General features: G+C 53.1%; 5 protein-coding genes across 5 annotated transcripts; 1 reads left to right on the top strand and 4 right to left on the bottom strand.

The window, feature by feature from the left end:
* Positions 1–9,889: 9,889 nt before the first annotated feature.
* Positions 9,890–15,304, bottom strand: UHO2_06074 (uncharacterized protein; the record flags this gene model as incomplete). The annotated part of the gene is made up of 1 exon (XM_041557788.1): positions 9,890–15,304. One exon carries the CDS (start codon positions 15,302–15,304, stop codon positions 9,890–9,892), a length of 5,415 nt encoding a protein of 1,804 aa, XP_041413722.1.
* Positions 15,305–17,974: 2,670 nt separating this feature from the next.
* On the bottom strand, positions 17,975–19,392 carry UHO2_06073 (uncharacterized protein; the record flags this gene model as incomplete). The annotated part of the gene is made up of 2 exons (XM_041557787.1): positions 17,975–19,228; positions 19,339–19,392. The coding sequence occupies 2 exons, from the start codon at positions 19,390–19,392 to the stop codon at positions 17,975–17,977; spliced, it is 1,308 nt and encodes a 435-aa protein (XP_041413721.1).
* A 1,237-nt stretch (positions 19,393–20,629) lies between these two features.
* UHO2_06072 (putative POX1 - acyl-CoA oxidase) lies at positions 20,630–23,114 on the bottom strand (the record flags this gene model as incomplete). The annotated part of the gene is made up of 3 exons (XM_041557786.1): positions 20,630–21,472; positions 21,697–22,935; positions 23,037–23,114. 3 exons carry the CDS (start codon positions 23,112–23,114, stop codon positions 20,630–20,632), a joined length of 2,160 nt encoding a protein of 719 aa, XP_041413720.1.
* A 1,340-nt stretch (positions 23,115–24,454) lies between these two features.
* UHO2_06071 (uncharacterized protein) lies at positions 24,455–25,965 on the top strand (the record flags this gene model as incomplete). The annotated part of the gene is made up of 6 exons (XM_041557785.1): positions 24,455–24,491; positions 24,573–24,760; positions 24,838–25,011; positions 25,105–25,179; positions 25,269–25,711; positions 25,797–25,965. 6 exons carry the CDS (start codon positions 24,455–24,457, stop codon positions 25,963–25,965), a joined length of 1,086 nt encoding a protein of 361 aa, XP_041413719.1.
* A 212-nt stretch (positions 25,966–26,177) lies between these two features.
* Positions 26,178–27,497, bottom strand: UHO2_06070 (uncharacterized protein; the record flags this gene model as incomplete). The annotated part of the gene is made up of 1 exon (XM_041557784.1): positions 26,178–27,497. One exon carries the CDS (start codon positions 27,495–27,497, stop codon positions 26,178–26,180), a length of 1,320 nt encoding a protein of 439 aa, XP_041413718.1.
* Positions 27,498–27,643: the final 146 nt, after the last annotated feature.

Genomic DNA, 27,643 nt, shown 5'->3' with positions numbered 1-27,643 from the left:
TAACCCTAACCCTAACCCTAACCCTAACCCTAACCCTAACCCTAACCCTAACCCTAACCCTAACCCTAACCCTAACCCTAACCCTAACCCTAACCCTAACCCTAACCCTAACCCTAACCCTAACCCTAACCCTAACCCTAACCCCAGTTCATTGAAGTTTACCCAGCTTCATTGAAGTTTACGTAGGTTCACCAAAGTTCAAACCTAGTGACCAAACTTTGATGGCCCATATCTCAGCCACCGCGGAACAGGGTACCGTGAGACTTTGCATACACATAGTCCTAGGGTATCCCTACATATCTCATTAGTACAGATTTCATGTTTCCAAGGGTCTCGCCGGGAACACCCTTGTAACCCTAACCCTAACCCTAACCCTAACCCTAACCCTAACCCTAACCCTAACCCTAACCCTATCCTCTCGATTGCACTGCTGCAGCAGAGTGAGCGCTCCTGTCAAATGCTCTGCTCTCGAATGCGTCCCTCTCGCTTGCGCTCCTCTTGATGAGCTCCTGTTGATTGCACTGCTCTCTCCTGCGCTCCTGTCGATTGCACTGCTCTCTCCTGCGCTCCTGTCGATTGCTCTGCTTTCGATTGCACTACTGTCGATTTCTCTTCTCTTGATAGCACTCCTCTTGATTGCGCTCTTCTTGATTGTGATCCTCTTGATTGCGCTCCTCTTGATTGGTCCCCTGTCGATTGCGCTGCTGCAGCAGAGTGAGCACTGCTCTCGATCGAGCTCCTCTAGATTGCGCTGCTGCAGCAGAGTGAGCACTCCAGTCGATTGAGCTCCTGTCAATTGCGTTCATCTTAATTGAGCTCCTGTCGATCGTGCTGCTCCAGCAGAGTGAGCGCTCCTGTCGATTGTGCTCCTGTCGATTGCACTCTTGTCGATTGTACTCCTCTCAATTGTGCTGCTCTCAATTGTGCTCTTGTTGATTGTACTCCTCTCTCTTGCGCTCATGTTGATTGCGCTCCTCTCTCCTGCGCTCCTGTCGATTGCGCTCCTGTCGATTGAGCTCCTCTTTGCTGCTCTTCTCTTGATTGCGCTCCTGTCGATTGAGCTCCTCTTTGCTGCTCTTCTCTTGATTGCGCTCCTCTCCATTGCGCTCCTCTCCAATGAGCTCCTGTTGATTGCGCTCCTCTCGATAGAGTTCCTTTCGATTTCACTTCTCTTGATTGTGCTGCTCCAGCAGAGTGAGCACTCCTCTTGGATGCTCTGATCTCAGTTGCGCTCCTGTCAATTGCGCTCCTCTTGATTGCCCTCTTTTCGATTGCGCTCCTCTCTCTTGCTCTGCTCTCGATTGCGCTCCTGTCGATCGTTCTACTCTCTCTTGCGATCCTTTTGAATGCACTACTCTCTCTTGCTCTGCTCGTGATTGCGCTCCTCTCGATTGTGCTGCTGCAGCAGAGTGAGCGCTCCTCTCGAATGCTCTGATCTCAGTTGCGCTCCTGTCGATTGCGCTCCTCTTAATTGAGCTCCTGTCGATTGCACTCCTGTCAATTGCGCTCCTCTTAATTGCGCTCGATTTGCGCTCCTGTCAATTGCGCTGCTCTAGCAGAGTGTTTGCTCCTTCGATTGTGCTTCTCCAGCAGAGTGAGCCCTCCTGTCGATTGCGATCCTCTTAATTGCACTCGCTTTGATTGCGCTGCTGCAGCAGAGTGAGCACTCCTGTCGAATGCGCTCCTCACTGCTGCTCGTCTCTCGATTGCGCTCCTCTTAATTGCGCTCCTCTCAATTGCGCTCCTGTCAATTGAGCTCCTCTGAATTGTGCTGCTCCAGCAGTGGAGCGCTCCTCTCTCCTCCTCTGCTGTCGATTGCGCTCCTCTCTACAGCGCTCCTGTCGATTGTTCTGCTTTCGATTGTGCTACTGTCGATTGCTCTTCTCTTGATAGCGCTCCTCTTGATTGCGCTCCTCTTGATTGCGCTGCTGCAGCAGAGTGAGCACTCCTGTCGATTGCGCTCCTCTCTGCTGCTCTTCACTCGATTGCGCTCCTGTCAATTGCGCTCCTCTCCAATGAGCTCCTGTCCATTGCGCTCCTCTTGATTGCGCTCCTGTCCATTGCTCTGCTCTCGATTGCGCTCCTGTCCATTGTGCTGCTCTTGATTGAGCTGCTGCAGCAGAGTGCTCGCTCCTGTCGATTGCACTCCTCTTGATTGCACTCCTGTCGATTGAGCTGCTGTTGATTGCACTTTTGTCGATTGCGCTCCTGTCGATTGCTTTCGTCTTGATTGCGCTCCTCTTGATTGTGCTCCTGTCGATTGCGCTGCTCTTGATTGTGCTGCTCCAGCAGAGTGAGCGCTCCTCTCGATTGCGCTCCTCTCAATTGCTCTGCTCTCAATTGCGCTGCTCTCGATTGCACTCCTCTCAATTGCGCTCCTCTCAATTGCGCTACTCTCGATTGCGCTCCTGTAGATAGAGCTCCTGTCGATTGCACTCCTCCCTCTTGTGCTACTGTCAATTGCTCACCTCTCTCCTGTGCTCCTGTTGATAGAGCTCCTCTCTCTTGCACTCCTCTTGATTGTGCTCCTGTCAATTGTGTTCCTGTCGATTGCTCTCCTGTTGATTGAGCTCCTCTCTGCTGCTCTTCACTCGATTGCCCTCCTCTCGATTGCTCTGCTTTCGATTGCACTGCTCTGATGCTGCTCTGAGTTGTGCCTCTCCGACAGAGTGGGCACTGTCAAGCAGTGCGCTCCTCTTAATTACGCTGTCCAGCAGTGTGCTGCTCCTGCTGTGAGGTGCGAGGAAAATATCAGTCATGTGTGGTAGATGTTAGATCAAAAAGGGGTTACATAACACAGGTCACATGCCAAAAAGGTTAGATCGAAACAATGTTTTCAAAGTATCAGTAATGTGCGCAAAATACTAGATCGAAACAAAGAACACATATTTAACAAAAGGTGCGAAAATATTAGGTCAAAATAGAGGTCACATAATTCCAGACGTGTCTTGGTAATGTTAGATTGTATTTCAAGTCAAAAATAAATGTCGGTCCATGTGCCCCAAATGTTAGATCGGGTTTGAAATGACAGTTAGTCTTGTGCTCCTTCGACTTGTGCTCCTCCAGCAGAGTGAGTGCTGTCCAGCAGTGTGCTCCTCTTGATTGTGCTGCTCCAGCAAAGTGTGCGCTGCTCTCGATCGAGCTCCTCTAGATTGTGCTGCTGCAGCAGAGTGAGCGCTCCAGTCAATTGAGCTCCTGTTGATTGTGCTCTTGTTGAATGAGCTCCTGTCGATTGCACTCTTTTTTGCGCTCCTCCAGCATAGTGTTCGCTGCTTCGAATTGCGCTCCTCTCATTTGCGCTCCTGTCAATTGTGCTGCTCCAGCAGAGCGAGCACTCCTCTCGTTTGCACTCCTCTCTCTAGCACTCCTCTTGGTTGAGCTCCTGTTGATTGAGCTCCTGTCATTTTCACTCCACTTGATTGCGCTTCTGTCGATTGCGCTCCTCTCCAATGAGCTCCTGTTGATTGCACTTCTCTCTGCTGCTCTTCTTTCAATTGCTCTCCTGTCGATCGAGCTCCTCTTGATTGAGTTCCTGTCGATTGCGCTCCTGTCAATTGCACTCCTGTCGATTGCGCTCCTCACTGCTGCTCATCTCTCGATGGCGCTCCTGTCGATTGCACTCCTGTCGATTGCGCTCCTCACTGCTGCTCATCTCTCGATTGCGCTCCTCTTCATTGCGCTCCTCTTCATTGCGCTCCTCTCAATTGCGCTCCTGTCGATTGAGCTCCTCTGAATTGTGCTGCTCCAGCAGTGGAGCGCTCCTCTCTCCTTCTCTGCTCTCGATTGCGCTCCTCTCTACAGCGCTTCTGTCGATTGTTCTGCTTTCGATTGTGCTACTGTCGATTGCTCTTATCTTGATAGCACTCCTCTTGATTGCGCTCCTCTCTGCTGCTCTTCACTCGATTGCGCTCCTGTCCATTGCGCTCCTCTCCAATGAGCTCCTGTCAATTGCGCTCCTCTTGATTGCGCTCCTGTCGATTGCTCTGCTCTCGATTGCGCTCCTGTCCATTGTGCTGCTATTGATTGAGCTCCGTGCTGTTATCAATTGCGCTCCTCTCTCTTCCTATGCTCTCGAGTGAGCTCCTGTTGATTGCGCTCCTCTCGATTGCGCTGCTGCAGCAGAGTGCTCGCTCCTGTTGATTGCACTCCTCTTGATTGTGCTCCTGTCGATTGCGCTCCTTTTGATTGTGCTTCTGTCGATTGCTCACCTCTCTCTTGCGCTTCTTTCTCTTGCACTCCTGTCAATTGAACTCCTGTCAATTGCGCTCCTCTCTCTTGCTCTGCTCTCGATTGAGCTCCTCTCGATTGCACTTCTGTCAATTGCACTCTTGTTGATAGAGCTCCTCTCTACTGCTCTGCTCTCGATTGCGCTCCTGTAGATTGCTCTCCTGCCGATTGCGCTCCTGTCGATGGGTCTCCAGTCAATTGCACTCCTGTCGATTGGTCTCCTGTCGATCGAGCTCCTCTTGATTGAGCTCCTGTCGATATAGCTCCTCTCTGCTGCTCTGCTCTCGATTGCGCTCCTGTCGATTGCACTCCTGTCGATTAACCTCCTGTCGATTGCTCTCCTGTCGATTGAGCTCCTGTTGATTGCACTCCTGTCGATTGAGCTCCTCTCTGCTGCTCTTCTCTTGATTGCGCTCCTCTCCATTACGCTCCTCTCCAATGTGCTCCTGTTGATTGTGCTCCTCTTGATAGAGTTCCTTTCGATTGCACTGCTCTTGATTGTTCTGCTCCAGCAGAGTGAGCACTCCTCTCGGATGCTCTGATCTCAGTTGCACTCCTGTCAATTGCGCTCCTCTTGATTGCCCTCTTTTCGATTGCGCTCCTCTCTCTTGCTCTGCTCTCGATTGTGCTCCTGTCGATTGTGCTGCTCCAGCAGAGTGAGCGCTCCTGTCGATTGCTCTGCTCTCGAATGCGTCCCTCCAGATTGTGCTGCTCCAGCAGAGTGTGAGCTCCTCTCAATTGTACTCCTCTCAATTGTGCTGCTCTCGATTGCGCTCCTTTCAATCGTTCTACTCTCTCTTGCAATCCTTTTGAATGCACTACTCTCTCTTGCCCTGCTCGTGATTGCGCTCCTCTCGATTGCGCTGCTGCAGCAGAGTGCTTGCTCCTGTTGCTTGCACTCCTCTTGATTGCGCTCCTGTCAATTGAGCTGCTGTTGATTGCACTTTTGTCGATTGCGCTCCTGTCAATTGCATTCGTCTTGATTGCACTCATGTCGATTGTGCTGCTCCAGCAGAGCAGGCGCTCCTGTCGATTGCGATCCTCTCTCTTGCGCTCGTGTTGATTGCGCTCCTCTCTCCTGCTCTACTTTCGATTGCGCTCCTGTTAATTGCACTCCTCTCTCTTGCGCTCCTCTTGATTGCGCTCCTCTTGTTTGACTCCTGTCGATTGCTCTGCTCTCCATTGCGCTCCTCTCTCCTGCTCTGCTCTCAATTGAGCTCCTGTCGATTGCGCTCCTGTCGATTGCTCTGCTCTCAATTGCGCTCCTGTCGATTGCACTCCTGTCGATTAACCTCCTGTCGATTGCTCTCCTGTCGATTGAGCTCCTGTTGATTGCACTCCTGTCGATTGAGCTCCTCTCTGCTGCTCTTCTCTTGATTGCGCTCCTCTCCATTACGCTCCTCTCCAATGTGCTCCTGTTGATTGTGCTCCTCTTGATAGAGTTCCTTTCGATTGCACTGCTCTTGATTGTTCTGCTCCAGCAGAGTGAGCACTCCTCTCGGATGCTCTGATCTCAGTTGCACTCCTGTCAATTGCGCTCCTCTTGATTGCCCTCTTTTCGATTGCGCTCCTCTCTCCTGCTCTACTTTCGATTGCGCTCCTGTTAATTGCACTCCTCTCTCTTGCGCTCCTCTTGATTGCGCTCCTCTTGTTTGACTCCTGTCGATTGCTCTGCTCTCCATTGCGCTCCTCTCTCCTGCTCTGCTCTCAATTGAGCTCCTGTCAATTGCGCTGCTGCAGCAGAGTGCTCGCTCCTGTTGCTTGCACTCCTCTTGATTGCGCTCCTCTTGATTGCGCTCCTCTTGATTGACTCCTGTCGATTGCTCTGCTCTCCATTGCGCTCCTCTCTCCTGCTCTGCTCTCAATTGAGCTCCTGTCGATTGCGCTCCTGTCGATTGCTCTGCTCTCAATTGCGCTCCTCTCTCTTGCTATGCTCTCTCTTGCACTCCTGTCGATTGCACTCCTGTCGATAGAGTTCCTGTCGATTGCTCTTCTCTTGATTGCGCTCCTGTCGATTGTGCTGCTCCAGCAGAGTGAGCGCTCCTCTCGATTGCGCTCCTCTCGATTGCGCTCCTCTTGATTGCGCTCCTCTCGATTGTGCGCATTGCAGCAGAGTGAGCTCTCCTCTCGAATGCTCTGATCTCAGTTGCGCTCCTGTCGATTGCGCTGCTCTCAATTGCGCTCCTCTCTCTTGCTCTGCTCTCTCTTGCACTCCTGTCGATTGCGCTCCTCTCTGCTGCTCATCTCTCGATTGCGCTCCTGTCGACTGTGCTTTTGTCGATTGCACTCCTCTTGATTGCGCTCCTGTCGATTGCGCTCCTGTTGATTGCGCTCCTGTCGATAGACCTCCTCTTGATTGCGCTCCTGTCGATTGCGCTCCTGTCGATTGCACTTCTGTCGATTGCGCTCCTCTTGATTGCGCTCCTCTTGATTGACTCCTGTCGATTGCTCTGCTCTCCATTGCACTCCTATCTCCTGCTCTTCTCTCGATTGCGCTCCTCTCTCGATTGCGCTCCTCTCTCCTGCTCTGCTCTCGATTGCGCTCCTGTCGATTGCGCTCCTGTCGATTGCGCTGCTACAGCAGAGTGAGCGCTCCTCTCTCTTGCACTCCTCTCTCTTGCGCTACTGTCGATTGCTCTCCTCTCTCCTGCTCTGCTCTCGATAGAGCTCCTGTCGATTGCACTCCTCTCTGCTGCTCTTCTCTCGATTGCACTCCTCTCTCTTGCGCTCCTGTCGGTAGAGCTCCTCTCTCCTGCGCTCCTGTCGATAGCTCTGCTCTCTTTGCTCTGCACTCGATTGCGCTGCTCCAGCAGAGTGTTAGCTGCTTCGAATTGCGCTCCTCTCGATTGCGCTCCTCTCGATTGCGCTCCTCTCGATTGCACTCGTCTTGATTGTGCTCCTGTCGATTGTGCTCCTGTTGATTGTGCTCCTGTCGATTGTGCTCCTGTCGAATGCGCTGCTCTCTCCTGCTCTGCTCTCGAGTGAGCTCCTGTCGATTGTGGCCCTCTTGGTTGCGCTCCTCTCGATTGCGCTGCTGCAGCAGAGTGAGCGCTCCTGTCGAATGCGCTCCTCTTGATGAGCTCCTGTCGATTGCGCTGCTCTCTCCTGTGCTCCTGTCGATTGCTCTGCTTTCGATTGCGCTACTGTCGATTGCTCTGCTTTCGATTGCGCTACTGTCGATTGCTGTTCTCTTGATAGCACTCCTCTTGATTGCGCTCTTCTTGATTGTGATCCTCTAGATTGCGCTCCTCTTGATTGGTCTCCTGTCGATTGCGCTGCTGCAGCAGAGTGAGCCCTCCTCTTGATTGAGCTCCTCTCATTTGCGCTGCTGCAGCAAAGTGAGTGCTCCTGTCGATTGAGCTCCACTCTCTAGCGCTCCTCTCCATTGCAATCCTGTTGATTGCGCTCCTATCGATTGTGCTCCTGTCGATAGACCTCCTCCATCCTGTGCTCCTGTTGATTGCTCTCCTGTCGATTGGGCTCTTGTTGATAGAGCTCCTCTCAGCTGCTCTGCTCTCTCCTGCGCTCCTGTCGATTGCGCTCCTGTCTCTTGCTCTGCTTTCGATTGCGCTGCTCTGAGTTGTGCTTCTGCGACAGAGTGTGCACTGTCAAGCAGTGTGCTCCTCTTAATTACGCTGTCCAGCAGTGCGCTGCTAGCTGTGAGGCACGAGGAAAACATCAGTCACATGTGGTGGATGTTAGATCAAAAAGGGGTTACATAACACAGGTCACATGCCAAAAAGGTTAGAACGAAACAATCATTTCAAAGTATCAGTAATGTGCGCAAAATACTAGATCGAAACAAAGAACACATATTTAACAAAAGGTGCGAAAATATGAGGTCGAAATAGAGGTCACAAAATGCTAGACACATCTCAAGAATGTTAGATTGAATCTGATGTCAAAAATAAATGTCGGTCAACGTGCTCCAAATGTTAGATCGGGTTTGAAATGACGGTTAGTCTTGTGCTCCTTCGACTTGTGCTCCTCCAGCAGAGTGAGTGCTGTCCAGCAGTGCGCTCCTCTTGATTGTGCTGCTCCAGCAAAGTGTGCACTGCTCTCGATCGAGCTCCTCTAGATTGTGCTGCTGCAGCAGAGTGAGCGCTCCAGTCGGTTGAGCTCCTGTCGATTGTGCTCTTGTCAAATGAGCTCCTGTCGATTGCTCTGCTCTCAATTGAGTTCCTGTCAATTGCGCTCCTGTCGATAGACCTCCTGTCGATTGCGCTCCTGTCGATTGCGCTCCTGTCGATTGTGCTGCTCTTGATTGAGCTCCACTCCATTGCACTCCTCTTAATTGCACTCCTCTTCATTGCGCTCCTGTCGATTGCACTCCTCTCTGCTGCTCGTCTCTCGATTGCGCTCCTGTCAATTGAGCTCTTCTGAAATGACCTCCTGTCGATTGCACTCCGCTCTGATGCTCTGCTCTCGATTGCACTCCTCACTCTTGCTCTGCTCTCGATTGCGCTCCTCTCTCTTGCGCTCCTGTCCAATGTGCTCCTCTTGATTGCGCTCCTTTCGATTGCGCTTCTATCGATTGCACTTCTGTCAATTGCGCTCTTGTCGATAGAGCTCCTCTCTCTTGCTCTGCTCTCGATTGCGCTCCTGTCGATTGCGCTTCTGTCAATTGCGCTCTTGTCGATAGAACTCTTCTCTCCTGCTCTGCGCTCGATTGCGCTCCTGTCAATTGAGCTCCTCATGATTGCCCTCCTCTTGATTGAGCTTCTGTAGAATGTGCTGCTCTTGATTGAACTCTTGTCGATCGAGCTCTTGTCGATTGCGCTGCTGCAGCAGTGTGAGTACTCTTTTCGATTGCGCTCCTCTCTCTTGCTCTGCTCTCGATTGCGCTCCTGTCGATTGTGCTGCTCCAGCAGAGTGAGCGCTCCTCTCGATTGCGCTCCTCTCAATTGCGCTCCTCTCAATTGTGCTGCTCCGACAGAGTGTGCGCTGTCCAGCAGTTTGCTGATGAGATTGCGCTTCTCAGATTGCGTTGCTCCAGCTGTGCGTTGCTCTTGAGCTGTGTGTTGCTCTTGAGCTGTGCGTTGCTCTCGAACAGTGCGTTGCTCTCGAGCTGTGCGCTGCTCAGATTGCGTTGCTCCAGCAGAGTGTGCGTTGCTCCAGCTGTGAGTGCGTTGCTCCAGCTGTGCGTTGCTCAATTTGCGCTGCTCCAGCAAAAATAAATTTGTTTGCGTTGCGGCACTTGAGCAGTGTAAATTTCGAGTGCGTTGGGGGTCAACGCAGTCGCGTGAATTTCGAATTTGGCGGAGCGCAATTGTGCGTTGCCTGCAAGCAAGACACACCGGCTAGGGCTAGGGTTAGCTAAGTTGTCTGCAAATCCCTCTGCTCATCACGGGTGGCGATGATCTCGTGAGCGATCGTGACTTTGGTGGATGAAAGGGCCGTCCCTCCCCCTCAGCCGCACAAGCAAGACGGATTCATTTGTAGATTCTTGAATCGATCGTGTCTACCGACGCATATGCTAAGCTCACGAAAGTCAAGCGCTGATACAAGAAAGCAGCTATCCGACAGTACGTTGTGATTGCAAGTCTAGAAATACAGATGTGATAATTTTTCCGGCGATAATGTCGAGTGGATGTGAATGCGATGTGGAGAAGTGACAGAGTGATTGCGCTTGAAAGAGAGACGGACTGCTTCGAAGGGAAGCTCAGTCTTTAGGCGGAGGAAGAGGCCTTGTGTTGGCAAGAGGCGAGACGAACGGCGACGACGATCTGGTGCGCTGAATCTGCGCCTGAGTGGTCTGCAGTCGGCTCTGTGTCTCGTTGAGCTCGTTGAGGATCTCGACCTTCTGATGGGTGCCGATGTTGCGCTCTGCATCTAGTCTGTCGAGCAGCTTTGTATAGGCTTGATTGGCTTCACGTAGCTGTGTCTCCAGGTCAGCTGCCCTTTCGGCGCGCTGGCGGATCAAGGCCGTGTTCGACAGCTGCTTTTCAAGATCGCGGACACGAGAGACAAGCTGAGGTACGTCCATGCCGAGCGTGATGGTGCGCTTGATCATTCCATTGGGCTTGGTCTTGGATGATAGTGAAGGATCTGCGCCAGCACGCTGGGCCGACGAGGAAGACTGAGAAGTGCCTGTGAGACTGGCCGCTGACCTAGGCAATCCGAGGTGAGTCGAGTTAGGACTGTTGCTCGATCGCAGCGACATGAAGTCCGACGCGTCCATGTTCGTCGAGCTCTCTGAGAGTGACACATTGCCTGCACCGGCTTCAGCGCCCAAGCTGCGTGACTCCAGATACATCCTCTGAGGAGACCTCGCACCAAAATTGGGGGCTGCAAACGGCGGGATGTAGCGGATCGATGGCGAAGAGTGTACGCTGATGTTGGATCTGGTGGGTGACGGCATTCCATCGAAAACTGAAGGTGAACGAGGCGGTGCCAACGCGGCGCCACCTGCGGTGCAAGCGGCCGCAGATATGGGGGTTGGCTTCTCGCCTAAGCGCGTTATCATCGACCTGTTCGAGCCTGTCCCGCCAAGACTCCCTGGTACGCCAAAGAACTTCGACACGCCCACCGTGGCTGGAGAAGTCGACAGACCGAGCATCGATTCATTCCCTGGCGTCAGCCCGTACGGCGACGAGGGCACACGTCCAATGGCGCGAGCTTCCTCGAGCTCTCCTCGAACCTCTGCCAACTCTACCTTAAGATGCTTTTCCCGATCCGCCTGCTCCTTGACCTTGGCTGTCAGCGACGTGATCCTAGTAAGAAGCGCTTGCTGCGACGACAGAGCGTCTGCCTGTGCCTGAACAGTGGCCTCCTTCTTATCTCCGCTCTGAGGCTGGGCACGATTCTCCTTGTCTACCTCAGACACGAGAGCCAAGTCGATGACTGTGCGGCTGATAGCCAGGGTGCTACGAATACGCTCAGCCGTAGCTTCCAACTCTGCTTGCAGGTCTGCAGCACCCAGTGGAATGCGGGCGGAAGAGGGCGATTTGACAGCAGTCAGGCTTGGCGATACAGTGCTGCACGTCTGGAAAGCGTCACGCAATGCGTTGAGATCTGCCGACCCTTTGGCAGCAGCTGACAGGTCAGGTAGCATAGCTCGCAAGTTCTCGATCGAATGCATCCAAGCCTGCGTCATCGCTGGAGAGTCTTCCGCACGGAATTCCGAAGAGACTTTGCGTCCGCCACCAAATCTGTCTATAAGGTTGCCGACGCCTTTGTTCGGCAGCGGGAAGGTTGCAGATCGCGGTGAAGTGGTGTTGACGGCTCGCACAGGAAGAGTATCAGGAGATGTGGCGGGTGAGGCAGGGTTCGATGCATGGTTTGAGACGTTGCTAAGCTGCTTTTCAAGCTCTCGATTCTGTGATTCCAGCTCCCCAATCTTGGTTTCGAGTTGCTTCACTCGTTGCAGGCCTTGCTGTTCCAGGTCCTTGTTCTGCTGGGCCAGAGACTGAACCTCGGCCTCCAGCTGGGACCTTTGCTCTTCCGCCTGTCGCTTCGAAGCCTCGTTCTTCTCGGACAAGGCACGCATTTCGACTTCAAGCGCATGCAACCTTCTGTGTTCATCTGTTGAGACCTTTGCCTCCTCCTCTTTCATGGTTTGCGACTTGAGCGAAGCTTCGAGACGCTCCGCCTCTGCCTTCCAACGCTGGACCTCCTGCTTACTGGCCTCGAGCTCGGCGTGATATACAGTAGGAGTAGCAGAGACATCAGACCTTGCGACGCTGTCACGGGGCGTGTCAGGAAGCTGAGCGTTGGCGCGAGCCAGTTCAAGCTCCAGATCACCGATGTGCGTCTCGAGACTGGAAAGCAAACCAGCGATATCCTGACCGGCTGTCTTCTTCTTCGCAACGCCCGCAGCACCAGCCTTGATACGCTCGAGGAGATCGTCCATCTCTTCGCGACCCTCCAGCTTGCCTAACATCCTTGCACATCGCTTGTCTTGCACTTGCAGACGCTGCTCAGCACTCTCGAGGCGGCGCTCGAAGGCATGGAAGAGCTCGTCGCGCTCTGCCATCATTCGACGCTCTGCCGAGACTGCCAGCTCTAACTCTCGCAACTTGTCATCTGCTTGATCCGCTCGAGACCGCGAGTCGAGAACCTGCTCTTGAGTTGCAGCGACTTGCTCTTCTGCCTTCATACGCGCCTGCTTTTCCGCACCGAGTTCGCTGCACACTTGCTTCAGGAGGACTTCCAGCTCGGCGATCGCTTTTGCGCGGTCGGAAGCCAATGTGGTCGCTGCGACCTTGGCCGCCGTGGAAGATTCTAGCTCCGTTCGAAGCGAGGCAAGATCCTGGGACCCTTGGGTCAACTGACGCGCCGTTTCTCCTTGCACGTCCTTTGCATTGCGCTTGTGTTCCTCGGATGTCTGTTCTGCTGCTTCAGCTCGAAGTTGAAGAGTCTTGGCCTCGTCCTGAGCGGCGGCGAGGCGAGCCTGCAGATCGGAAAGTGCGCGCTGACCAGCCATGACTTCCGCTTTGGCGTTGACGAGTGCATCTTCCTTGTCCTGATCCCGACTTCGCTCTTGTTCGAGCTGCCGTTGCATCCTTTGCTCAACATCTGCGATGGCGGCTTGGACAGCCCGAGCTTGAGCTTGACAAGCGCTCTCTTCGAATCGGTTCATCTGCTCTCGCAGCGTACGCAACTCCTCGACAGCACGACTTCGCTCACGGTACTGCTCCTCTAGCTGCTGAGTCAGACGATTGGAGGACTCTTCACGACGCTTTGCGGCATCTCGAGCTGAGGTCAGGTCGGATTCGAGCTTGCGGACCATTTCTCGCTTGCGTTCTACCTCTTCGCCGAGTCGACGAAGCTTTTCGGGTGCTGAAGCGTCGAGAAAGCTGAAACCGCTGATGGCGCTGAGATCCGACTCGATTCGGTTGTGACGGAGTGGATCGTTGGGTCCATGTGGTACGTAAGGTTCGTCGGTAGACGGTTGATAATGGTGACCAGCGTCGCGATACCGATTGATGCCTACTGCAGAAGCTGAGGAAGAAGGAGCGAGCGACTCGAAGGAAGTAGAGGTAGTGAGGAATGGCAACTTCTCCTCCATCACCTGTCGGTCAGACTCGAGGTGAACGACACGTTCGGATAGGGTGGCGGCCTGATGCTCGAGGAGTCTGCGTCGGATCGAGTTCGCACGCTCTGTCCATTTGATAAGCTCGTTGGCGACCTTGTCGACCTTGGCGGTGGCTATAGACACATCCTCGTCTGATTTTGCCTCACTGGCTGAGATGCTGAGTGCACGACTGCGTACGGCAAAGGAGGAAGTAGATGCGGAAGAGGAAGAAAACTTGTCGTTGCTGTGTCTGTGCAAAGGAACAAGCCCTGGTGAGGTGGGCGAAACAACAACTGATACAGATGAAGTGGGCGAGTGAGCAGAGGCGGCGGTCCTTCGGTGGGCTCTGCGAAGCGCCACAGCAGCGTCTCTTATCTTGATCTCGACCTTGAGCTTTGTGCGAAGAGTCTGCACTTTGCGCTCGATATGCTCGAGATCGCGCTTAGCCTCGGCGACCTGCTCGAGGCTCATGGTGCCATACTCCTGAGAATCGACGCGCGCCTGATCCAACAAGAGTCGTTGAAGCATGTCATCACGATTACCTGGGTTGAGACTTGAGTATGCGACAGTTGAGGAAAAGCCGAGCGCCGAGGCAAGCCCGGTCGAGCTGATGACGGAGCCTCCGAAGGATGAAGGCGGTGCGTGACCGCAAGTGGAAAAAGCGTGTAGGAGACCTGCGTCACTGGTCCTGGATGAGAAAAGACTCCTTCCGTTTGCATTGGAGAAGGAGGATTGCATAGATGGATTGGAAGAGTGGAACGCGCTTGCGGGAGATCGTGGAAATCTGGCAGAAAGGGAACTCGATTGCCCCGATCTTGGTTGCGCGTTGGTGAAACCTGCTGAGGATGAGATGGGAGAGGGAAAGGAAAAGGATGCCATGGTACCAAAAGCCGGATCTGAGGCAGAAGACACGTTGGCAGAGGTGCTCTGGCCCCAGGCAGGCTCGCTGTTGAGTGGGATTGTGGTGGTGATGGTCAAGGCTGAAGATGCACCCGCGTCGGGAGTGGAAGCGGCCTGACTGGCGCGACTGCCGATGTAGGGTGATTCGCGTGCTTCTGGGACCACCTCGAGAGCAGAGCATCCACGGAAGCGCGGGGCGGCGACAGAGGAGGCTGTGAGTTGTTGTTCTTGTTGTGGTGGTGGCTGTGATGAGGGCATGAGGCCACGGGTCTGAATGCCGAGACCATACTTGGCAGCAGAACTTGATTGAGAGGTAGTGTAGCGTGTCGGGCGTGATGCTTGAGCAAGAGCATCGGCAGCGTTAGCTAGTGAGGAAATGGCGTTCTGGCAGGAGGAAGAGTGCGAGATCTGGGAAGTCTGTGGTTCGCTGGTGTCGATGTCGCTAGGCGCTTGGTCTGAACCACGTCTAGAGGTGGGGGCAATCCTCAAAGATTCTGGATTGAGAGAAGCAAGACGAGAGCTTGTTGCAGAAAAGGAACGGGTCGAGTCGTCGCCAGAGAAGGAATCGGAGAAGAAGGATCTTGGCTCAGCAGGATCGAGCGACACGGGGTGCTGGTGTGAGGGGCTGGTGGCGCCACGGTGCTTGTTTGCATCTTGACGTGCATCGTCGGAAGGCGAGCGGAGCGTGGTTTCGAAGCTTGTGGTAATGGTGCTGTAGGACTGATCGCCTGCGGAGATGGAGGAGCTCTGATATTCGGCGGCATCAGTGCTTCTAGAGCTCGTGTGTTCGACAGAGGAAGAGGGGGTGATAGGCTCGGCCTCTTTCTTGGACTTTGTGAAGCGGACCGGTCTTGCGGATGCATCGATCCGCTCGATTTTTCGTATGGTGGCGCTGCTCGCATTTGTGATGGTGGCAGCAGAGAGGACGCCAGAGACAGAGCTCATGAAGCTCTCGGCTCGTTCCAGTGGCGAAGGAGGTCGGGCTACGTTAGAGTCTGCTGATGCGACTTGCAAACTGTCTGGCCATCGATGAGACAATGAGGCGGAGTCGATGCTGGTCGATGGTGTTGAGCCATGTCGGACGCCTTGTTCGAGGCGAGAAGAGACGAGTTGGGACGGAGCATCTGCCCACCTGCTTGTGGCAGAAGGCAGGGCCGACATACTCCGAGCCACGTCGAGCATAGGCAGCGGCGTCGATTGGCTATGCAAAGTGATGGTCGAGGCCGAGCTGCAAGATGAGTTGCGACGGTTGGTCTGATACTTATGCGAGGCAGAGTGGGTGGTGTTGAGATCGGCCAAGGTTATGCATCGGTCTGACCTGGCATAATGTTCGGTTGAGAAACTGTCGCGTCGAAGGCTGGCTCTCTGTGGGAGAGCCGACGCAGTAGATTAATGGCTTTCGTAGGTGAAGTCGGGAGGGTCGTTCCTATCCGCTGAAATGGAAGGTAGCAGGTGCAGAGTAAGACCGGTGGGGGCCAATTGAGCAGAAGAAATGATCAAGATGAAGCTGGAGGGAGCGTGCGGGAAACTGAATGGGCGGGACCGATGATGCAGGAAACAGACGATTGCGAGTTTAAAACGAGGGGATCCGAACGAGACAAACGAGACCAATGGAGCAGCGGTGCCAAGCAAGAGAGGATGTCGTCGCTGCAACGACGAGCGAGTTGGTGATGGTGATGAGTGGCGATGGTGATGAGCGGGTTGAAGATAAGAACTGAAGGGAACAATTCCAGCGTTTTCGGTACCGTCGGAATGGGATTTCTCTCGCTTGACACTCTGCTCTATTACTCAAGTCCAGTTTTCCAATGATCTCTTCCGTGAAGATCGGGAGTGCCGTTCGATGAAAAAGCACTGCCGATGCACACATGCTCGAGCTGCTCATGCTGCTGCTGCGGTCTGCAAAAAGCACACTCGCTTTGCCCCCACGCTTTGCCCCCTCGCTTCTGCCACCCTAACCCTAAAAAAGGGACGAATTGCATTTTGGAAGCTGCAGCAGAATTGCTGCTTGACGCGTCTTTTGCACTTTCAGTCGCGTCCTTCTGCCAAGCACTTCACCAGCTGTCACTTACTTTTTTCGATGTCTTTCCAGCACAATTTCTGAAACAGGCACCAGCGCTGTGGTTGTCTGTGTGGCTGTTGGGTGTGTCTGCAAAGAAGCCTCGGACTTGGCGTTGGACTGTGAACTTTGATTCGCTTTATTGGAGGGCGTCTCAGCACAGAGGCGTCTGCAAACGAGCGATCCGGGCTGCAATGCCAAAAGGAGCTGTCACTTTGGACCCTGAATTTCTAAATCCCTTCGTAGTAAGAGCAGTCTAGGCTTCACTCTCGCCTGCCTTGTCTCTCTCAAGCCTTTCGAGCGACACTCCCGGCCGACACGTCAAGGCTCCGACCATTGCGCTGCCTCGATTGCAACTCGTCTCGATCAACAGACAAGGTCTCTACTCTCTCTTTCATCTCGTTGATGTCTGGCTTGCATAACAGTCCTTCTTGGAATCATAGCGACTGTGCACCAACACCTTGTGTGGCACTCTTCGAATAGTTATACAAATTCGATCCGTGTTGTACATAGGCTATAATTTGAACTAGTGCCACAGCTCCATTTGCTCCCAGTCTCTGCGCTCAATCATCTTTGATTGCAACGTGTGCAGGCGTCTTGACGATATTCGCTCCCATGGCTCGCTCTCGTAGAATATCGTAGGCGCCCAAACATGAGCACTGACTGTCGCCTCATCTCGACCCTCAAGTCCAATCTCACTCTGGTTCCAAGAAGACGGCTTCGTCAAACAGCATCGACTGGGGTGCCTCAAGTGTAGCTGCTAGCCCTCTCGACCGGAGTGAACCGTCAAAATCGTCCATTCGCATGTCAGTCATGCTCTTTGACGATGACTGAGTAGCACACATGCGCTGCAATTAGCAAGATTTGTCAGAGAGGATGCGTTTCATTGCTGGTCACTTCATACTGTCATCTGTCAGGGGACGTGGTCTATTCGCCCACGTCAGTCTACATGGACCCGGTATCTCATTACCCAACTCATTGTGGGTTCTTCCTTGACATTTCAGTCAAATGCTGGCACCTCGCGGAAGTCTATCCAGCCGCGACGCTCCTTACCTCTGTGCTAAATCCTCATCAAGATTCAGCGAATCCCGACCGTAAGTAGACCAGTCAGGTCTCAAGCGAAGCATCTGTATCACAGCCGATGAGCTTTTCGGCTGGTCTTACTGGCTAATTCAGCTACTCCTCTTGCCACGCCAAATTCGATCATTCGACAGATTGCGAATTCAAGTTCGCCTTTTCTTCCCGCCACATCCCCAAAAACAATTGAACCCTATTTTTAGTGTGAGTGACTCGGACTGCGGTGACAGAATCCCACATAACATCAAGCTTTCTCCAAGGCACAGGTAAACTGGCAGTATTGTGTAGGTTCGAGCTTGGTGAGTGCAGTGAATATGACGAGCCATCCAGCTTCGCGACACCGACAGTGCCCAAGGAAGCGATCCGATATGATGATGCATGCTGACATAAACGCAATCGGCGATCAGATGGAACAGATCTGTCTGGAGATCGGGTGCAATGTAGCCCCGCTCGTTGTCAAGCTAGGTCATGAAGGAGGATACTCGCACATTCGGCACGCACCTCATAGTTGTATATATATCAAGCTGAGGACACTAGGTCCTCACCACGTTCTTTAGTCAATTGAGTATACATGTTTCTGCCCTAAAAGTAGTAGTGACATCGTGCTCGGACTCTCCTCGATCGCCAGTTATCGGGACCAAAACTTCTTCACTTTCTATTAGACAGAAGCTGGTTCAAGCAACACTTCTGCGAGGACACTAAAGGAACTTGCCAGTCTTGGAAGTAAAGCCCAGACCTTCCTGGGCGTGGTCATCGTTATGATCGCGAATGCCGAGTCTTCTTCCCGAGTTGTAGATGAGACTGTCGAGAATGCCTGCTACGGTGAGAATACCGCCGACGATGGCGCAAGTGGATGTGAGGAAATGTGAAAGAGATTGACGGTATTCAGAGTGGATGGTTTTGAGTGGCGAGATCTCGTAGTTGAAAAAGACACCGGGGACACCTGCGAAGCCGTGAGAGATGCGAGCACCCGAGCCTTCGTTTGACAGACCGGCCAGAGCTGCGGCGTTGGCACCGGGCGAAAGATCGCGTTCGTAGGTGGTGACTGAGTATTGCTGCGTTTTGAGGGTTTCGCCTGCCAGCGGACGAAACTCGGTTGAGACGACCTTGAGAAAGTACTGGAACATGTACTGACTCTCCTTGGTCCGAGCACGAACGCCCTCCAGTGGATCCTTGACGCCGAGCTTATCCTTGACAGCTCTTTCCTTGGCGGTGGTGAGGCCATGGTACTCTTGCTCAGAGCCAAAGCTGAACTCGTGGATAATGTGGCCAAAGTCGTGATGCTCTGCACCGCTGCCGGAAAGATAAGGGACAAGATCGTGGATGTGCATGCTGTTGCGCTGGAAGGCTCTGCCGGGAGAAAGGTGGAAGCTACCGACGACTTTGTTGACGTGAAGTTTGCCTGAGATACGACAACCTTCTTTGTTCTGCTCCTTGATCTTCTCGGACCATCCTTCAGCAACACACTGTTCGACATGATCGGGATCAGAAAAACTCCACCCTTTGCGAACATAGGCCTCGCGCACCTCGTCGCAAGTGTTGCAGCATCCACTGGCTGGTGGTTGACCGCCGTAGCAGTCACCGCAGTAGTCCTTGCCCTTGGTGTTTGCGATCCTTGCAGCGTCACCTTTGAGGGACTTTGTGCCCTGTATGCTGACCTTGCCATCTTGGCTGATGCGTGTTCTCTCGATGTCGTGCTGGATGTCATTGACGTGTTCACCGGATATGTCCATAACGTCGAGCGAGAGAAGATAGCATGGCACTCGCGGGAAGGTGATGTTCATGTTGACCGTCAGCTTTTCGCCGCGGGATCGATCTACTTCGAGCGCTGGCTTGAGATGCACTGTGCGATAGTCGACGTATTCTCCAATGGTGAGAACAAGGATAAGCAGCGCCGAGATGAGTGTGATGAGTGCGCCTGCATTGGTGCGAATGCGCACATCGTCCATCGTCTGTAGAGTCAGGAAGCAAAAACAAAGTTGAAGAAGCTTGTGTGAGCGGGCGAAACAAGATTTAGGCATTTGCATTGCCTGTCGGACTAGCTGCTAGAGAGTCTACTTACTTTCGAGAAGGCATCGATGCCTCTCAGCTGTCCAAAAACGCCGTTTTTCCCCATCTTGGCCGACTGAGGAAAGGTGAAACTCGATCGAGATGGAGGTTGTTTCAAAGAAAGCCTGGTGCAAGTAGTCTGTAACCCTAACCAGCAAACAAGTCTGCCACGCGCTTTCTTCCAGCGTGGAATGCAATTTCCGTTGTCGGTCTTCGGCGCTCTGTTCTCTCGCTTTGCTCCACGGGCGCGGCGAGGCGCGTGCGGGGTTGAGCGAGTCCAGCCTAGCGAGCGACATCGCATTTCACTTGATCGGAATTGCACGAGTCTTTGTGTAGAGTAAAGGCAAGTCTAACAGCTTGCCAGATCATCATCCCGCCCGCCTCAGAGCAAATTTCAAAAAAGAGCACGATTTCAGCAGAACGATTCAAATTCGTATCAGTGGCGTTAGTGCACGACAAGGTTCTGTATTAGTAAGCTGACCATATTGCAACAATTTCAAGCGCACAGAATGACAGTCCGATGACAGCCGACGGTGTCAACAAATCATGATCCCGCCCTTCATTTCCATACCATGCCCAAGATGGCCAGAACTTTCCATGGCAGCCACAGAATCGTATTGATACATCCACTGCAACTCGGTCGGATCGTTCCTGGAAAGAGCAGATACAGGCAAGCTTGCAGATAGTTGGGCTTGCCTCATGATGAAAGAGAACCTGGCGAGGCAATGTGAGACTCTGTATCAATCCCGCTCCTTGACAACAGCGCTCGATCGCAGTCACGGGCTAGTCATATATCGACGGTTCATTTAGCCATCCGCTGATCCCGATATTAGGCAAAAGCAATTTCACTGCGTATGCAGAGATATGCAGACGGGGAGGCTGCATAGAGCGTGCGTTCGTCTGAATCCCGCTGTATCCCTCTGAACTCCATCGTGTATGGCTTTTACCGCTTCCTTTTCTTTGCCTCAGTTAGGGTTAAGATTTCTCAGTCGAGCCATCACAGCCAGGTTCTCAGCGAACGCTGGACTCGCCATACTTTCAGGAGCTGTTTCTGCATGAGGCTTCGTATGGGCTAGTCGAGGAGCAGCAGCACTCAGAATTGTCACTTCCGCTAAGTGCTGTCACTTACCCTCCATGCACGAGCGTAAGAGGAGGAGATCGACTCAATTTGCAAGACCTTTTTTTTGCCACTGTAGTTGAGCTGTATACGAGTTACACTGAGGTGACGGGCTGCGCAACACTTATCAATTATATCGAACCAAAATATAGGAGAAAACATCAAAGCATTGTTGAATCTGGGAAATTTACTGCTTCTTGTTCTCCTCAGCCTGTGCTTTAGCTTCGGCCTCGGCTTCTTCGCGGTCCTGCTTGATCTCCTCGATCTCATCGTCGATGCCAATAGCCTCGTCAAAGTCCTCGATCTCTGATGTCGCTCCCTCGATGAATGGTCGGATGAGGCGCTCAAAGTATGGGTGTTCCTTGAGCTGTGGATTGTTGCGGCGAACCATGCGGAAGTACTCGCGGTAGATGTCACCATCATACCTGCCGATGGGCGAGTTGAGAACGTGGTCAGAGATGGCGAACGAGTCGATAAGGGGGATGACGAATGAACGCGTCTTTTCGCAATACTCGGTGACCTTGGCGGTAGCATAGTCGAGCTGTTCAGGTGTCAACCAGCCACTGCGCAAGAAGAAGGCAGCCTTCTCCTCCATCTGCCAGAGACCATAGAACTTGGCCAACAACTCGAGGTGCTCGCGCACACCATCTTTGGTCTTCTCGACACGCTCGACGGCGGAGCGGAACTGACGGAAGATATATCCACTGGTGTGAACGCTAGCAGCAACGAATCGAACCTGCGAGCAGTCCTCGAAAGCCTGCTCTCGACTGCGACCCTTCTTGAGGCATGCCTGGTAATCCTCGGATGCCTTCTTGACCGCATGGGCGGCAACGGTGGCCCAACCTCTGTCGATACCATCAAGCGTGTCGAGAGCAACGTTCGATTCGCACTTGGCCGTCAGAACCTTGTCGAGATCGTTCATGTACATGGTACCCTGAGAGACCTGCTTCTTGCCGTCGAGCGCATCCTGGAATGCCGAGATCAAGAAACGACCAGACTGCAAAGCAAGAATGGTGTTGTCACCTGTAAGAGTTGAACGAGGACGCGTGAACGGAGAGGATCATTTTGGTCAGCATACCCTGTCGAATCGGTCAGAGATGTAAAATCTTGTAAACTGCAGAACTTACCTTCCCACTGTGATGTCAAAGAGCGCAACAAGGAAGGGGCGGCAAAACGTCAAAAAAGGAGCCATGTCTTTGTCAGGATCACTTTTGTCCAAAATAAGCAGCTCAGGACGCTTGCCCAGGGACTTACAGTGCAGTGGACGGCAAAGTCCGAGTACATATTGGCGAAAGCGTTGTAAGACGAGTATCCGTGACCACCACAAGCCTGTCGAGATCGGTCAATGGTTTCGAGAGTGGCCCATGTGCAGAAAGCTTTGAGACCGGCACTGGTGGAATGGGTTTCTTTGAGCTTCTCGATGGTAGCGTCAAGGTTCGGGTCACCAGGCTCAAGGGCCTCGAGCGCCTGCGAAGTCTCCTCGAAGAGACGCTGGAGCTCAAGGGAGGTGTATCCGAAAGCGACGGCCTGAGCGACCAGAGGCATAAGACGTCGCTGATGAATGGGGTAGTCGAGAATCTGAGTCTCGTGCTTGGCATTTGCATCCGACTTGAACTGTCTTCGGGCTGCGGCATATCGGACTGAGATAGTTAAAGCCTTCTTGGCGGTGTTGGCGGCATCAGATACCATGGCGGTTCGGCCTTGGAGAAGGGCACCATAGGTGAGCTGCTGAAGAGGAGGCTCTCGGACCTCACCGTCTCGGGTGACCTGAGTGTGCTTCATGAGCATGTAAGCACGAGGGATGCGAACGTTGGTAAACTGAATGTAACCGTTGTCGATACCGTCACGACCCATCTTCTTGCCGATATCACCGATATTGATGCCGGGAAGAAGCTGGAAGGTCTTGGGATCGCGGAGAGGCACGATAAAGGTCTTGGTGCCGTACCGCTTACCATTGACAATGAGCTGTGCAAAGACGGAACAGTGAGTGGCGGTCTGGGCAGCACCACCAATCCACCACTTTGTGGCGCCAAGGTTAGGTGTGTGGATGACGAACTCGTCGGTCTGAGCGTCAAAGTGAGCGGTTGTCTCGAGGCCGGCAACATTACTACCGTGAGCAAGCTCGGTCATACCGAAACAGCCAAACATACCGTTGCAGCCGATAACGCCCTTCTCCATCCAGTAGGAGAACTGGTTGGGGGTGGCACCAGATCGGATAGCACCAAGGAAAAGACCGTAGTGAACACCAAGACGGGTCCAAAGGCCAGGGTCAAGGAGAGACATGAGCTCCATGCGCTTCTGGAAGTCATCGACCGACTCGCTGGTGACGTAGTGAGCGAGACGCTGGATACGCTGCATGGTTCGCTCACGAATCTGCTCCGTTGTGAGATCGTAGATGTCTGCCGAGTAGAAGACGGGGTCACGACTCGCTTCGAGCATGAATTTTTCCTTCTTGACGAGGTCGTTTTCAGAACCGTGGTGCTCGATCGACATCTGGCGGAAGAAAGTGGGAGGCAAAGGGCAGGAATGAATGTCAGTACACGCTGCTGTAATTTGTCAAACTACAAGCTCCTTCTGGCGACGTTGTGACTTACCTTTCGAACATCAAAGGGAGGGTTGGCCCTCTCCCTTGCCATGGTCTCCATGGTCAGGTTGTCGGACCAGGTCGACATGATGGCGAACTTGTCCCTTTGGGTACGAGAGGACCGACTGCTGATCCTTGATGGAAGCGAAGCGTTTGCAGAAAAGTATGTGTGGGTATAAGGTCGAGCTCTACTAAATTTAGAAGAGATGATGGGGAAAGGAAAGAAGGAGGAGGAGGGTCGTGATAAACTACAAGGGTCAAGTCAGGGCGAGGGCCCAAGTTGAAAGCGGCTTGCAGCTGAGCGGCTCAGCAACCAGTTTTAGGATGAAAAAGGCGGGCAAGCTCGGAAGCGACTGTCGAAAACAGCATGCGGGGTAAGCGGACGGGGAGGGCAAGCAATTGGTTTCAGATCGAAGCTGAGCCCAATCACCCTTGTGCCAGTGGAGTATCGAGAGGGGTACAAGGAAAACCGAGTGTGTTGAAAGCCTTGCCCTTTTTCTTTTTTTTGGTTGAGTGGTGCGTGGGGGCGTGCGCAATCATGCAGCATCGCCTAATCCGGTCTTCGGGCATAACAGCCGCAAGAGTGGGAGAGAAAAGAGAGCGCCCATGCAAAAAGTGCGAAAGAGTTGCAGCGTGAAAGCCAAACAGAACAGAGAGGCTCACGCTGCCATCAGAAGCGGCTCCATCAAGCTCAGCGGCTTGAGATGAATTATCGGCCGTGTATTCGCGGCTTTCACATTTTTATGTCACAAGTCTGCTTATATATCCTTAGTATAGCTAAAATGTGTTAGAGCTCTAAATTGTACCACTTTATGGAAATCAACCTCCACATGCCACCTATTGAGTGCCGAAAGTAAACAATCCAATGTGATAATGTAAGCTGACATGAGACGATGCGAGAGGGATCGGGCGAAGTAGATCTAATCAGAGATCGGGTACAACTTAGTCCCGCTCGTTGACACACATCGTCATTAAAGGGAATGCTCCCACCTTTGGCATATGCCGATAGTTTGTATATATATCAAGCGGGGAGCTCGAGGCTCCCACCACATTCTTTCCTCAGTCAATTGAGTATATTTGTTTCTGTCTAAACCTAGCAGTGACATCGTACTCAGACTCTACCCGATCGCCAGTTATCGGGACCAAACTTCAACATTGAGGTGATTATTGATAGAAGCCAGATCCATGCATTCCCTGTCATGCATTCCCTGCCATGCATCAATGCAATACTCAGCCTCGACCGATGTTCAGTCTGGGCGAAAGCAATGAGAACGATCCGGCGGCAGCGTTGCTGAACTAATCTGTCATTTGCACAGACCAAGATGATCGCTGTTTTCGTCGCTTCCAGCCGTCCGCTCTCCGATCGACTCATTGCCTCCCCCATACGCTTCATCGTCGCATACAGTTTTCTACAGCGTTCGGCTAAAGATGCCGGCACACCCTCACCTAGGCTATAGCAATCCAGGTGAGACACTCATCCTAACCAGAGACTTCGCACACGCTTGCTGACGATGCATTGTCAATCGTCTGTTCATCCGCTTGATAGTGATTGGCCATGACTTTGCCGACCCGGGAGTCTTTTTCGATCGTCAGACCCAGACATGGTATGCTTTTGGTACCAACGGCAATGGAAAGAACATTCAATGCTCCTACACCAAAGACTTTTGCTCATGGACTCAACATGAACAAGACTGCCTTCCTGGACCCTTCCCTCCGTACCAGTCCGGTGCACCAGTACGTATGCTGTCTGACCTCCAAGCGGAACTCGAGCTCTGACACTTTCTGCAACTGAACCTTCTCGCGCCAAGTAGGGCTTCCTCTGGGCTCCGGAGCTGATTGAAGCACCTCAGAATCGGGGCGGCTACCTGATGTATGTTTCTTGTCAAGACTCCATCTACAAGAAGCAATGCATTGGCGTCGCCTATTCAGATCATGATCCAAAAGGTCCTTATCGCTGGATCACAGACCGTCCACTGATCTCCAGGGTAAGCACGAGAACGATTGTTCCCCCGCATCAGCTCGTCGAGCGAAACACAATCCCACCACTTTCCTCTTAATTTTGTCTTCCATTTCTTTAGGGAGAGACTGGCGGAACACTGGACCCGCAACCCTTCGAGGATCCGGTCAGCGGCAAGCGCTATCTCGTGTACAAGGTCAGTGACCATTCCTTCTTCCTCTCGTCGCGGCAGATGCATCTCTCCGACTCGCAAGGCAATTTCTCATCTGCTTTACGACCCAACAGTCCGATTGGGACCGCATGTATACCGATCACCCACAACTATGGCTATCAGAACTTTCCCCCGACGGCCTCTCTCTTGTAGGCGACATGCACCCCCTTCAAGGTCCCACACACCGATATCAATGTGGTCTGTTAGAAGCGCCCTACCTCTTCCACCACGCCCCCAGCAACGCCTACATCCTGTTCTTTTCCTCTGGCACGTTCACCAATGGCACCTACGCCACCTCCTACTCGATCTCGCATAACGGGCTCTTCGGTCCATACAAATGTCCTCCAAAGCCTCTTCTAGAGACCGATCGAATACGCAGCGTCATGGGTCCTGGTGGAGCCTGCGTTCTGCGCGGAGTAGAAAATGAACACTTTATCGTCTTCCACGCGCTCGAGAGAGAGGGAGGCAATCGTAGGACATGTGTCCAACGCATCTGCTTCAGCGATGACGGCACACCGTACCTCTCCTCACGACCTAACTGCGGCAAAAGACTGCGTCTAGGAGCAGAGCAAGAAGATGATATGCAACACTTTGACAACCAGCGGCAAAAGACTGCGTCTAGGAGCAGAGCAAGAAGATGATATGCAACACTTTGACAACCAGCTGCCGCAATCTACCCATGAAGCCGGTCCTGGACACGTCAAGACAGGGTCGGCAGTGTCGAAGCTGCTTCGTAAGGTCAAGGCCAAGCTCGACTCGGATTCCGATTAGTTAGAAAAGGACTCGGGGATGGAATGGGGTCGTATCTGTCCGGATTGATCTCTGGCATACACTACCTGAAATGGGTTGAATGTAATAGTCGTAGAAGTTGCTACATTGTTGGTTGCTTTTACAAAAGCTCCTCGTGCTCTAGATGTTCGCGCGGGTTGGATTCCGATATCCAGCCTTCCCTTTCTGCTGGGTCCGCACTGGCTTCGCCAATTTTAGGAGAACCACCTCTGCCAAGCCGAAGCTAGACGTCCCCACGAATAGAGGTATGCCCAGATGCCTGTTGCCGACAAGATCGGAAGTGAAAGGTTGTCGTCTACTCCCCCAAGCTCGAGTCCTTCCGCCACACCTGCCACGACTCCTGAACCTATTGTGAGTAGCCACCAAGGCATACCGGGCACGTCCTTGGAAAGGGGCAGAGCATCAGTGCCGAGCTTGCCCTTTGCGATGCTGTCAGCGCCGAGATACTGTGCGGACAAGCCCAATGCTCCCGGCAGAAGGCCGGCGCCGCTCTGACCTTTGAAGCCTTTGGAGAACCCTTCCCAGCCAGTACCTGTCGCCCCGCTAACGCGATCTGTTCCGAAGATGGCTGGATGGGCATACCCTGAACCAGACCAGGAGATGCCGTTGGTGCGAATGCCTGCAGAAGCGATCGAGGTGCACCAGAAGAGATACGAAGTAAGCGCACCGCTGACGATGGCAGCAAGGAAGCCAGCTGTAGACTTGCGGCGAGCGAAAGGCGGTGAGGGCAGAGGCGGTGTGCATCGTCCGAACGCTCTGCCGAATGTTGAAGCGCAAGTGTCGCACCATGACAGGATCATGACAGACACGCATGCGATATCCTCTGGGAAGAAGTGGAGCGAGGAGATGACACCGACCAAATACCACACCACTCCATTGACCTTGTCCTTCTCCGACTCGCGCATGAGGAAGCCCAGCACCTTTTCGTAGATCTGTTCAAAGTGGTCGTTATTGAGTCGGATGACATCTGCTGTGACGACGACGCCGAGGAAGTAGGAGAGATTGCGAACGATAACGTTGAGGTCTGTGCCGGAAAGGTAGAGGTGTAGAACCATGAATCCGATCGAGCTGTGGAAGATCTTGCGCGGAATCTCCCAACTCTTCTTGCTGGCTGGTACCACAGAGCCATGTGATCGTTGTTTGGATAGGGTTCCACTAGAAACGCGCTTGACGGCTTTTGGTCGACGTGATCGTAGAGTAGAAGCATTGCCGTTGCCATCTATCGTTTTGGCAGTCATGTCGGTATCGTTGGCAGCACCGTCCTGAACAGGTGCTGTGATGCTGGCTGGATCTGTTTGCAAAACCCCACTCGTCTCGAGCATCTCACGATCGAAGTCGGACTCGGCTCGTGATAGTGCCCTGAGCACGGCAGCACCCTTTTGAAGCGAAGATGATCGTTGGCGCGTCAATGTCTTGTGCGTGGTCGGTGGAGGCGAACTTGCGTTTCTGATGGAAGGAGGAGGAGAAGATCGTGGTGACTCGGAAAGCACTTTTGCGGAAGGTCTAGATGACATGTTGTCGTACAGAGTTGAACCTTGCCTGGAGAAGATGGCGATGAGGTGTAATGCAAAGGTGCAGGGTGCAGCCGATGCGATTCGGAAGGGCAAGAGATGATCGTCTCCAACCCTGAATTTAATGGACACAAGCACGCGTCCACTGC

This window comes from Ustilago hordei (genome assembly GCF_900519145.1).
Source record: "Ustilago hordei strain Uho2 genome assembly, contig: UHO2_contig_16, whole genome shotgun sequence".
NCBI lineage: Eukaryota > Fungi > Basidiomycota > Ustilaginomycetes > Ustilaginales > Ustilaginaceae > Ustilago > Ustilago hordei.
This window is presented reverse-complemented; position numbering and strand designations above follow the sequence as displayed.